Source organism: Anneissia japonica, unplaced genomic scaffold (genome assembly GCF_011630105.1).
Source record: "Anneissia japonica isolate Jap-2015-1 unplaced genomic scaffold, ASM1163010v1 scaffold1826_len1998817_cov189, whole genome shotgun sequence".
Lineage (NCBI taxonomy): Eukaryota > Metazoa > Echinodermata > Crinoidea > Comatulida > Comatulidae > Anneissia > Anneissia japonica.
The window spans coordinates 833,878-847,516 of NW_022742159.1; the positions used below are offsets into that span (position 1 = coordinate 833,878).

The 13,639-nt window shown below is 35.5% G+C and overlaps 1 protein-coding gene across 2 annotated transcripts; it reads right to left on the minus strand.

Moving 5' to 3' along the window:
• Positions 1-432: 432 nt before the first annotated feature.
• LOC117119007 lies at positions 433-13,349 on the minus strand. Of its 2 annotated transcripts, none has more exons than XM_033263781.1 (4): positions 13,226-13,349; positions 4,338-9,754; positions 3,497-4,096; positions 433-2,932 (listed from the first exon to the last, which is right to left on the minus strand). In XM_033263781.1, the coding sequence occupies exons 1-4, from the start codon at positions 13,282-13,284 to the stop codon at positions 2,340-2,342; spliced, it is 6,669 nt and encodes a 2,222-aa protein (XP_033119672.1). In that variant the 5' UTR covers positions 13,285-13,349; the 3' UTR covers positions 433-2,339. The 2 variants fall into 2 exon arrangements, with proteins under 2 accessions (XP_033119672.1, XP_033119674.1); XM_033263783.1 differs by having other exon boundaries at positions 13,133-13,325.
• Between the last annotated feature and the right edge of the window lie 290 nt (positions 13,350-13,639).

Here is a 13,639-nt window from a genome sequence, read left to right on the forward strand (position 1 = left end):
CTACCAAGACATTGGGGGCGCCCTATTAGAATTGGAATAGATTTTGCTCGAAACACGCCCCTTTGTGCTAGTACTTTTTGAAATGGGATTACATTCTAAAGAACTGACGAGAGTAGGACCTCTTGCAGTTCCATATTCTTTGGTTGTATCAACAAATACATCTTATGTATATTCATAATTATAAATAGATTAAAAAATATATATATGTGTGCAGACAAAGTATTGGCTGGTGATATGAATCAATATGCTTTATAATGGAATCACATTATTTTATTTTATAAACTATTATCATTATTATTTAACTTAAAAAATTAATCAAAAAATATATACACCTAAGACTATGATGATAGCACGCTCACTAAAAAAAACTTTTCACATCTTTATAAATTTATACATTAGATTTAGAAAAAAAAAATTTTACTTGCAAGATATTTTTCCCAAGTAAAATGGCACTGTGTACTTAGAAAGGGGAATGATGTCTCCAAAAAAAGTGGCTGGAGGCAGGGAGCTACAACCATTTAAAGATTTTTCATCAAATATCAAGCCCCCCTTGAGAATGTATTCAGTAGAATTCTTATAGCCTATAGCACATTTAATAAACATATCTTGTTGAATTTGTTTACCCAAGTAAAATGGCACTGTATAGCCCATTGAATGTCCTCACCATCTACTGTCTGCATGATGGTGGGGTCAGAGGGTAACTAGGCCCCAAACTACCTCCATTTAGACTCCCTGTAGGCATACTGTATTTCTCGAGCCACCTTTGAAAACTTCATGTACTCTCAATAAGATCTACTATCATCTGCAGACTTCAAATTAGTTGTATCAAAGAGTATGGAATTGCAAGAGCTACGACGACCCTCATTTTGTTCGCACAAAATGAATCGTTAAAAAAGGACTACCAAGACATTGGGGGCGCCCTATTAGAATTGGAATAGATTTTGCTCGAAACACGCCCCTTTGTGCTAGTACTTTTTGAAATGGGATTACATTCTAAAGAACTGACGAGAGTAGGACCTCTTGCAGTTCCATATTCTTTGGTTGTATCAACAAATACATCTTATGTATATTCATAATTATAAATAGATTAAAAAATATATATATGTGTGCAGACAAAGTATTGGCTGGTGATATGAATCAATATGCTTTATAATGGAATCACATTATTTTATTTTATAAACTATTATCATTATTATTTAACTTAAAAAATTAATCAAAAAATATATACACCTAAGACTATGATGATAGCACGCTCACTAAAAAAAACTTTTCACATCTTTATAAATTTATACATTAGATTTAGAAAAAAAAAATTTTACTTGCAAGATATTTTCTGTAGATTTGTAATTACTATTTATTAGTGCTGTAATTAGAGGTGACATTTAGCAATCTAGACAAGCTCATGAGTAATACCATATAAGGCTAGTAAAATTATGTTAAGGCATTTTATCCCAAAAACATGGAATGTACAGACAATACAATGGCTATGTTCACACACACACACAAGCTAATGGTTAGCAGGATCCAGATAAATAACATATGCACTCACCTTGCATTCATACAAAAAAAACCACTGATTCAGATATCAAGAAGATGACGGTGGGATCACTGGCCAATACGAAACTGGAAATGTGTACATGTGATTGGTTAATGATACAAACGCACTCAACTTGCTAACCAATAGCACTCGCTAACCGTTGGCGTATCCGAATCCTGGTAACGGTTAGTGCTAACCGATTGGGCATTCTCACATGAATGCTAAAGGTTAGTCGTAACAGTTAGCTCCCGATTCGGATACTAGGGCTCTAGTGTGAACCTAAGCTACCCTAAACACAGCATTATTTGAAAATCTGGTTCAGACGGCCAGAATCTATTGTTTATAATTGGCCTAATTCTAAGGTTCATTTCTCCCAATGCATTCTGGTTGCTTTGGTAACCACAGTGCTAAAACAAAATGAGTTGCATTGTAGCTGGTGTTGAGATACTAGTCAATACAGACTGGAACATAAATAATGGTGAAAAATGGGTTTTAATTATTTTCTATAAATATATTACATTAACAAAGCTATACTCAGAAGCTTGGTTTCCATACAATAGCTCACCGTCTCAGCAACAGTCGCCGACATTGTTGGAAAGGTCAAACCTGGTTCAACTTTGCAGACTGAGTTGCAGATGAATCGGAATGCCTTCCCGATTGTGTCAGGGCAACTAGCAATGCACCCTGATTTTTCTGCAACACAATCAGCAAAGTTGAACCAGGTTCAACCTTTCCAACAACTGTCTGGAAACGGAGCTTAATACTCGCAATACTGTAGTTATTAATAAGAGATAGATTTGATCTAAGACTGAGTAGGTCCATTACTTTTCGCTGGGTTTCTGATCAACTTAATGGTCTTTTCAACATGGTCCTCAAGATGTTTTACTAGGTGTTCGGTCTTCAGATCTCCCTGGTTACACTCAATACACGTGTACATTAAAACACCAAAAGAAAATTCCAACTTCGTACGAGACGGACGCACGTTCTTATCAAAGAAATTCTCAACTTCCTGAAACCGCATCTGTATTCTATCATCTGGGCAATTTCTAAGATCTTCTAAGGTGCGGTGGATAGCAGTTGATTCGTCCTTTGTGGATTCTGTTTCATCATCTTTGGTGTCTTTTACTTGTAACTCTTTCATCTTAAGTGAGATGTTTTTACCTATGTGGCTTTCCAAGTGTCGCACAAGCTCAAAGTCTTTACCTTTGAACCCGGCCTTGTCGCACATGAGGCACGTAAAGTTCATTGTGCCGACCACTGCGCTACTTCGGTTTAAATTACTGCAAATCTCTTGCTTGAAAAACCTCTCCACTGTGGTGATCGATAGGATTATGGGATCCGATTTTGTCGACTTAAGTTCTGAGATTAAATCCTCCATAGAAAGATTCTCTTGGCCTGGTGAGAAAACCGATAAAAAATGAATATAAAATTGTTTTAAGTTAAATTAAAATGAATACACCAACAATAATATGTTAGCCTTATATCTCTTCCTGCAAACAAGACTTTTAAGCACTTCACAATCAGGCCATACAGTATATATGCGCTTTATAAATACCCAGCCATTTTACTGGTCCTCGAGTATAAGCTCATCCCCAGGGGCCGACCCACAACATTTTCAGAATAGATAAGTGAGCAGCGCTAATTCAATAATATAACATTGATGTGCATTGAAATTTTAAAATTTAGTGGTAAATCGGGATGGGGGAGCATGTGGTTCCCCCGTTCCCCTACTGGATCCGTGTTTGATCCCCCTACCAACCCACCCCCAAATTGACCTACTTCATGTTTATGGGGGTAACATTACACTTGATGAACTACGGTTAAAAAAGATGTGTGGAGGCGTGAAACTAATCATTAATAATAACTGTATAAAAAAACATCGCAAACAAGGAAATACAGTATCAACACTGTAAAAGATGAATTTTGGTATAAAGACAATTTTTTACATTTAATTCTTACTTTTTTCATCATTAATCTTATCTGAGAGTTGGTCTTTACCAGCCATTTCTTCATCTGCATCCCTGGTATGTGATTTAGAATTTTGTCCAAGACCGTCATTAACTGTTCCTGAAAGGCGCAGGCTTTTCCTGGTTCCAGGTGTTTCAGGTTCATCCCATTTCCGTTTTGATCTAGAATTATTCTTTTCATTCAAACCATTGGTAGGTGTTGAACCACTCACTGGTGAATTACTCTTTTCATCCCTTTTTTCATTTTCTTCTACACAAGTTTTTTTCACAGACTTTTCATCATCCTTAATTTTCCGCTTTAGACCTTCATTTGCAGTCTCAGCACATAATTCTTTTGAGGCACCTTTGCCAGCAGGACTATTAATATCAGAATTTTCCAAGGCCTTCATAGACTCAATCTTATCAATAGCAACATTGAGAGGTAGTTTGTTGAGTACAACTTTAACATTACATGATGGTTTAACATCAGTCTTCTCTGAATTCCCTAAGGTTGGCACTTTGCTTGTCTTCTTTTCATCATCGCTTGTGTCATCTATGGTAACAACATCAATAGGTGGCTTGGGTTTATCACTTGCTCCAGTGGTGCTGGAACCTGAATGAGACAACAATACATTCATTAGCACATATTAATGACCATCAAATTGAGCTTTTTTTTTTTCTTTTTTTTCTTTTTGTTTTTACAATTCTTAAAGACAAGTCACATTTCCATTCTTGATCAAGTTTCATTGTTGTACATGGTAAAGCACAATATTTGTTTGAATTAATTAAACGAAAAACAAATTTTTATTTTTTACAAGAAATTCAACAAACTGTAACAAGTTAGAAACAATTACCTTGGAGCGTTTTGTTTGGTGCAGATGGTGTCTTTTTCTTCATTACAATTATCTTCTTACAGCCTAAGATGTGCCTGCGGAGATGGTTTGCAAATATAAAAAGATCTTTAACACCACGATGGAGAAAACCACAGTGTTTGACAAGACATCTCCAGCCATTGGAAGTTGCTCCAAACTTCTTCAACAGTTCTGGTTCTGTTACTGAAACTGTTTTTCTTGCGACATCTGGTGTTGCAGGTTGATTCTTACGTGGTTGAGTTATGGTAACATGTTTGGGAGCAGGATTGGGTGCAGGTTTGGAAGGGGCTTTGAAAGGGACTTTGAGAGTGGCTTTATCAGAAGATAACTTGTTTGAGGTAGTACGACACATTTTACGAAGGGCTTCCTCTGCTTCACTGCTGATGTTATGACTCAGTGTATGAGCAGAAATCTCTGCCTCCACAACATCACCCAGCTTTCCTTTGAATATATAGGTGATCACAAAGAAATCACAGTTTTTACACGTTAGTTGGAACATGTTTGAATGTTCGTATCTTGCACCACGTAAGCAATTGTAATGTGACAGAAGAGGATGACCAGTGAAGTCAGTTTTACGAAGTAAAATAGTTCCGATGCAAATGTAAGTGAAATGTTTTGCGAGATGAATTGATAGAGATTGGTCCAAGAGTGTTGATGCATTACAACGCTTAAAACAGCATGAGTAGCGAAATCTTTCATCATTTGCTGTTTGCCTTGACCGATAATGCTGCAGTACTTGCTTTGTGGTCAACAATGGAACAACTTGGCCCACAGATGTTGAGGGGTAATCTTGTATAATAACACGCATAGGAAAGTGGCTACCCAAATGTGCAGCCAGTTCTGAGGATGCTGAGTAAGTAGCAGTACATCCCCTCAAAGAGCAGACAAAATTTGCAGATGAGTTGCCCACTGGCATTAGTGTGAAGTACTTAAAAACTTGCTGGGTTGTCATAAACACTACAGATCTACTTGACACAGGCTGTCTAGATCCTCCATAGTAGTCAAGGATGTCATTTTCCCTTGGCAGACCTGAGAGGAGTGAAAAAATTGAGGGTGATGCTTCTGTCTTCAATACATCTGTACCAGTTTCTGGTACTAATGTTTTTACAGACTTCTCATCACACTGACCATTTTGATCTGGGGTGACTTCATCCTCTTCAAAAAGCCTCCAGTACTCTGCAAGATCTTCTTCAGTTAAAAGAGGTCCCGGATCCTCAGGTTCTTCAGGATTCTGCTGTGGCTCTTCTTGAATTTGGCTTGAGAGAGAACTTTCTGATGGCAACTCTGATGAAGATTTATCACCAGCATCATTTTCAGGTAAACAGTCTGTCTTATCATCACAATTATTTTCAGGAACAACACACTTTGGCTCATCCTCATTATAAACCTCAAGTTCTGGGAAGAAATTGTCATTGGTTTGGACATCATCTGGAGACAGCTCATCCTGTAAATGAATTTCAGAGGGTGATGGTATTTGTGCTGTAACATATTCAGCTTGAAGTGGAGGTGAGGCCAACAAAGATGCTAGTCCCGTTTTTGGAAGTGCATTTGATGCACTAATTTGCATTGGAAAATGATCTGATGTTTTCATCTCTGAATATGTGAAGGAACTGGTTTCATTTGACTCCATTCCAAAAGACAATTTTTGAATACTTGATGATGCTGGTTTCTTCATACCATAGTCTGAATCACTGTCATCCTTCTTTCTGTCTCTCTTCCTCTTTTGTTCATCTCTCTTTGCCAGACGTTGTTCTCTTTCATGTTCTCTCTTTGATGTTAATCTATAACGTACACTTGCTAATAGTGACTGCTTCTGCTTGGAATTAGGAGATAGAAATTCAATTTTTTTCTTTTTTTTGTGATGCTTTCTCCGCCTATATGTTGTCTCCCACTGTTCTTCATCACTACTGCTGGAATGTATCTTGCCAAAGTCATGGAGATCATCATTGAGAACATGCCGACTTTCCATCTGGTGAAGTCGACCCGAAGTACATATGTACCGATCCAGGTTGTTATTGAGTGAAGAAACTACACTTGATCGGTTTACAGAAACTGGCTTGAGCACTTCATCCCAAGAGAAAGCCTTCTTATTTGAATCCTGTCGGGCATGTCCAATTCGATTACCAACAAGACCATTGAAATAGGTCCTTATAGTGACCTCAGGCACTACGTGAACGCTTAAATGCAAAGCTTGTATAATTGCAGATACATTCTGAGCGCTCACTTTATTATTGCAATGTTGACATTGCAGAAACCTCTTCATGCCAACTTTCTTGTATACAAACTGTGACATGATTTTTTCAAATGGTAAGTACACAACAATACGGCTTGATTTCTCTGCATTTGGAAAACACACCTTTTGATGGAAGTACACCTGGAGATAGTTGGGAAAGGATTGTTGACAAATGGCACATTCATAAACAGTTTTATCACAATTTTCCAGTAAAACATCCAACCTAATCTGTTTCTTCCCCATTTTATATCCATCAACAACTATCTTTTCAAAAAATGCTTTTTGTTTCTTTAGTCCATCTGCTGACAAACTTTTAACAGGTTCTGCAAACAAAGTTTCATCATGTTTGAATGATGTTGAGGATTGCTTGAGAGCCGTTGCATATACTTTTTGAGAAGTTGAGCTGACTGATGACACTGGTAACACTGGTGATTTGTTTGTCACAGCAGTAGCATTACTCTTTGGCAGACTTCCTTTGGTATTGCTATAATCCACAGGTGCTTTCCTCGGGCGTAGTCCATAAGATGCTTTTGTAACAGTCTCTTGTTTTGAAGTGCCTCCTCCTTGTCTAGAACTATTTGGAGCCATTACACTATTTGAGATTTGTCGAACACCAGGATGTTTTTCTAACATGTGCTTATTTAAATGTGCTTTTGGTCCTCTAAATGAACATATACTACATGTCCCTATTTTTTCTTTGTCAACATCTTTAATTAAATGAGAAGATGAAGGGTGTTTTTCTGATAAATGCTTCACAAAAACCGACCAAATTCCTTTGAAACTACAAATTTTGCATCTTAAAATCTGTTCCTTATCAATCATAATAAGTCCATGAGCTTCCCTGACATGCTTCCTTAGCTGATCAGCAGATTTGAAAATTTTCTTGCAAAGCTTGCATCTTTTGACAGTGGAAGGATTGTTTTCAGCAAATTTAGATCCAGCTGGTTTTCTAGCAGGAGCTGAGCTCGCTTCTTCTATCACCACAATATCTTCTTCTTCATCTGCTGCAGCATTAGACTCTTTGGTTTCTTTGGTTGTTTTATCTTTACTAGCTGAACCTTGATCGGCAGTGTTTCCATGATGATCACTACTCTTTGGAGCAACCTCATTATTCACACCGCTTAGATCACTGAGACTTGATTGAGCCTTATTAACGTTGTTTGTTGAGGATTCAGATTTGGGCTTATTTAGTACATTCTCTGAGTCTTCCTCGTCACTAGAAATGAGACAGATGACATCACTCTCTGCTTGTTTTTTCCTCTCTGATAATTTAGTACTTATTACATTTTTATCCAATTCTTTTGAATTTGAAGAGCAAGATTCTGGTTTTAATCCTTCAAATGTGTCAATAGGTGTAGTCTCTTTCTTCACATCATCTTTCTTTCCATCAACATCACTATTCACAGCAACATCCTCCTCCTTTATTCTCTCCAACTCTGTCTCATCTGAAGGCACTATTTGATCATGCAATAAAGTGCTTTCTACAGATGTATTTTTTGGAATGTTTGCTTCGTTTTCATTTTCACTAACTTTTTGATTATTCAGATTCACTTCACCAGTTTCAATCTTATCTGGACTTTCATTTTCTGTTTCATTAACATCTTTCACACTTTTTTGACCTGTTGAATTTATCTCAGCTACATCCATATTGTTTTTGTATTCTTTAGTACTTGTCTCATCTTTGATGACAGCAGTATTTAGGTGTACTTCATCAACATCAGACTTATTACTTGTCAACTCATCAACTGCTGTATCTTCTTCAGCAACTGATGTGTTTACCTTGGCCTTGCCTTGATCACTAACCTCATCTTGATCTTCCAACATGGATGCAGAACCATCAGTTGAAATATTATTATCAGGAAATTCATTATCTTTTTCATCTTCACCTGGGAGATCTTCACCTACAAATATAAGGGAACTGAATGGTGGATCATCTTTACAATTAACATCCATACCGTCACCCTTAGCAACGTTATCCATTTCAGCATCCGAAAGGTCACATTTTGCATCACCATCTACTGCAGCTTCGATTTGAATATCAGGTGTGTCTTCACAATCAAGAGCTAATTGGACATTATGTGTGTTATCATTATCAACTAGATGTTCCTGGTAGTCACAGTGTGTGTTGGCCTCTCTTTCAGTATCTGAAAAGTCACAATGAAAACCAACATCTAATTCAGCTTTCATTTGGTCGGAATGTGTGTCGTCTTCTACTTCGGGATACATATTGTCATTATGTGTATTCACCTCTATATCAGGACCTGAAATGTCACCTTGAATGTCGCCATCTATTTCAGCTTCACCATCTGCTTGAGCTTCCATAAAGTCACCATACGTGTTGCCATCTTCTTGATCTTCAGAAGATTCACCATCTATTTTATCTTCCGATTGGACAACATGTGTATCATCATCTTCTTTGGATTCTACCTGCTCTCCATAAGTCTCACCATCTTTTTCAGCTTCCAATTGGTCATCATGTGTGTCATAATCTTCACCTTTTAACAGGCTGCCATGTGTGTCATCATCCCCATCAGCTTCAAATTTGTTACGTGTATCTTCTTCTTCAGCTTGAAATTGTTCATCAAGTGTCACACCATCCTCTTCAGTTTCGAATTGGTCTCCGTGAGTCTCACTATCGTCTTCAGCTTCCAATTGGTTATTATGTGTGTCATCATCTTCCTTAGCTTCCAATTTGTCACCAAGTGTGTTATCTTCTTCACCTTCTAATTGGCCATCAAGTGTGTTATCACCTTCTTCACATTCCAATCTGTCACCAAGTGTGTTCTCATTATCATCAACTTCCAACAGATCACCATGTGTGACGCCATCTACTTCTGATTCCGCTTCATCCCCATTTGTATCAGCATCTGCTTGAACTTTCTTATGTTTATTACCAAGTGTGCTGTCCTCTCCTTCAATATCAATAGACTCCCTATGCTTCTCACCATCAACTTCATCATGTTTATTCCCGTCTGTTTGGTGATGACCATTTATGTCACAATTTATTTTTTTTGCAGTAATGTCTAGACAAGTCTGATCATGTTTGTCACCTTCATTATGATGTTTATTGTGGTCAAAAAGTTCATCATCTGATGTTAGTAAACACACATCTTCATCTGCTTTCATGAAATCTTCTTCCATTATTATCTCGTCTACATCATTGACACTGAAGTAAACAAAAAAAAAAGGAAAAAACAAATTGAACCCGCTGAACCCGCTTTTTGACTAGTTCACTATTAAGTAGTAGTATGTTAGACAACTTTGTTTATTATAGGCAGTGGCAGCGTCCGAAATCTGTGGGGGGGGGGGGCAAGGTAAAATATTGGGGAAATATCCAGAGGTGGTGCCAGAATTTGCCGGACGTTAGCAAAGTGGGTGTGGTCGGGTGTCAATGAAAACGTTTCGAAAGCGGCCCAGGGGGCAATTTAGGTGTTTCAGAGGCTTATTTAATCTATTTTGTAGATAGATAGTCTACTAACATATCATCACCGTTTTCACTTACGAGACACAAACTTCAATATAGACAAAAACAACGTTTTTAGAAAAACATGTTTGAAGTGGACTACTTCAAAAACCCGTAAATTTCACTATCAAGATATCAACATTTTGAATATTTTTTTTTACATATTATTAAAGATAAAGCATTAAACAATTCAAATATTCTATTTATTTTTCATTTCTTAACCTTAATGAACCTGTTAATTAGCGTGAAATGTTTTTGTCTGTTCATGAAAATAATAAGAATTTACCAAGCATAGGTTGCTTACACGTATAGCGAAGTTTGTGTCTCTTCATGAAAACGAAAATCTCATTTTACGCGCTGTACGTGCTCTGTTGTCAGGCACAAAACTTTGCTTTTGCCTATGTTTTACCATTAGTCAAAGGTGATCATAGGCCTACAAACTAGGTTTATCCTGCTAAAACCATAAATGTTTTTACTAATAATTCCACACTTGCTGCACATGTATAGACCTAGTCCAATTTATACTGCGTGAAAATGAAAAATCTATTTTCTTGGTTTGTGCGCAATGGCTAATTAGCCTAATTAGCTAATTAGTGTAGTTGTACTCTCAACAACTAGGTGAAAAGGTAAAGTTTGATGTACATAATTAAAATGTCAAAGGAAAAAAAATTGAAAAAATATGATTTTTGAGTTTGTGTCTCTTCGTGGTGTCGGTGACGATTTACAAAATACATAAATTTTTCATTTCTCCCCAACGAATTGTGGTTTACCCTTTTTTGGGTCCAAACTGTTGGGGGGGGGGGAATTATCTGAGGAGAAAATGTCCCCCTTGCCCTTAGTGCTGCCACTGATTATAGGAAACAATGCTTCACATGAACCTACTGTAGTTACAGGCCTACATAATGACTTATTCGGCATTATTTAAATATTTGGTAGTAATCCTGAAATGAACCAGGTTGAATATTATAGGCCTACATTAAATATAAAAATGTTTAGTATTATGTAAGAAAATAAGCTTTGCCTACTTTTAATTAAAATGAACGAGTGAAATTACATGTAAGCAGTATACCTTTTAACATTGTTTGATAGAATATTAATAAGTGAACACTATCCTATTATCCCACTATTTTTAAGCAGTGCCCATGGCACTTATTAATTTACAATGTATATAAAATCATATATTAAAAACTCATAATTTTCAACTTAATTAATACCAATGAGCCACTGCTGTATTTAATTTTATTTCTATGTGATAATTTTATCCATACAATTAAATAATTTAAAAATAAATAACAAAAATAGAATGAAAATATAAAAGGTCTAATTTCAATATCCAGGCACAACCATTACTTACTTTGTGCTAGATGTAAATAAACAAAAATGGTAATAATCAAAACGTGAGTGGGTCTATACTATAAATATAAACCACAATCCAAATTCAGATAAATTATGAATGATGATTTGTTTTTTATCAAAAAAGTTTTTTTTTAAATATTTTACTGAGTAAAAAATGTATTAACTATTTTTATTTATTTATTTTTATTTATATTCGACTTCACACAGTTGTTAATTATTAGGGTCTTTGAAGGGATAATACTTGCTGTTTTGGGTTGGTTAGTAAGTAGCTTATATATGATCAATCCAAAACTTCTATGACAATTCATCAACTGTAGAAATTGGGGGTTTTCAATAAATAAAAACAATTACAGCCCATGACAATGAGTGAAGATGATTGGTATTGTCTTTGTATAAATGAAATTACTTTAAAATTTGTTACTGAAAAATATTTATACAGCTATCAGGGGCGCTAATTTCAATATATGCCTTGAAAATTTAGTGGTAAATCTGGGGGGGGGCGCCCTACTGGATCCGCCCCTATCTATTTATTTTTATTATTTTTAATTATGAAAATAATCATAATTATAAAAATAATAATAATAATAATAATTTAATAATAAATAGTTATGCCATATAATAATGCCTTTTTTTCATTTTATGGCTTATTGTTTTTTTATTGGAATTACTTAGTTACATATTACATTATAATATTTTATTCAACTAAGATTTTTTAATAAAGTTGTTATTCACATTTTTATCTTCTTGTTCATAGTTAACTTTGATAGTTTTTAATCAATTTAGTATTTTAATTTCTTACTGAGAAATTGTTTGTTGGAAGTTTTTTTAAGATGAAGTTAACCACTCATTCTGAATCATATTTTCTATTTATCTTATTTCAGGTTTTTTTTTAGATATAAAGTAGTACTATATTTAATTACATTGAAATTAAAAGAATATCATATTGTTTGAACAGCTTATCTTCTGTCAATAACCTCTTTAAGAATGTAAAAATCCATCCACATAATAATGTGATCAATGACCTGCCCAATGACAGACTCAGTAGGCTTAGGCCTACAATTCATTTGCATATTTCACATATTAAATCAGTTATAAATTACAATAAAACCGTGAGTAAAATAAAAGTACAATAAAGTATAAAGCAACTAAAAAAACAATTTACACCACACTATTTATAAATTTATAACATGACCATAAATTACATTATTAATAAATTATACACTTAGTAGTAAAGGATATTATTATTAATATTATTTAAATGAACTTTTTTCTACTGTAAATATTTTGTATAAAGGCATTAGACAGGGCCTCTATACCTAAATCATCCATCAAAATAATTAAAAGTTCCCATCCATATTTATTTTACTCCGACTCCAATATGTTGAGTGTGAATCATCACGGTCAACAGTTTGTTTTGAAATGATTTATTCCTTTGACTGGACTAGCCTATCCATGTTCTGTATATATATACATAAATAATTAGCTGGTGCTACTTCAACTTTTTCTAAGGCCCAGAAGGATAAAGCCATAGGCCTACGTTTTTACAATGTGGCAAAGCAACTACGTAAGTGTACTACCTATCAACATGTACACGCAATTTCTCAGTTCAAAAATAATTCAACCCTCCCTGAATAGGAAGCGTTGAGCTGAAGTTAGCTAGCTCGGCTACCTGAGTCTGTCGAGAGACTAGAACCTAAAGAGAAATTCCCTATTCCCCTACCCTACCTAACAAATGATCTTGAAACTCCGAATGGGCACACTCGGTCACAGGGTTTCTATGAAAACCAGGTTGGTTACAACTGAAACACAAAATTTTACCGAACACCATGAATTTCGGCCGACAAAAGAAACGCACAAAATGGCGAAGCCGAAAGCATTGTGGGAGGTGAAATTTTCCCATGATTCTTTTCGACACTTGATTCGACAACGAACCATTGGTAATTCGCGGTTTCGCCTGCTCACGTACACAAAGCAAATTCCCTGCTGTTTCTATCAAATGGATTCGCCCAGATAATTCCATTCTCAAAACCGTATTTTGAAAGTGAAGGTTTTCCTGCATAAACTATGCTGTTTTACACCACATACAGTTATATTTTACAAATTTAATGTTTATAGTATTACTTTTATTTTGATATTTTGTGTTTCTATGTGTTAATTAGCTCATTAGAAATGCAGTACTCTATTATTCATAAAACAGTATTTACATTCCCCTTCAAACAAAATGAACTTTTC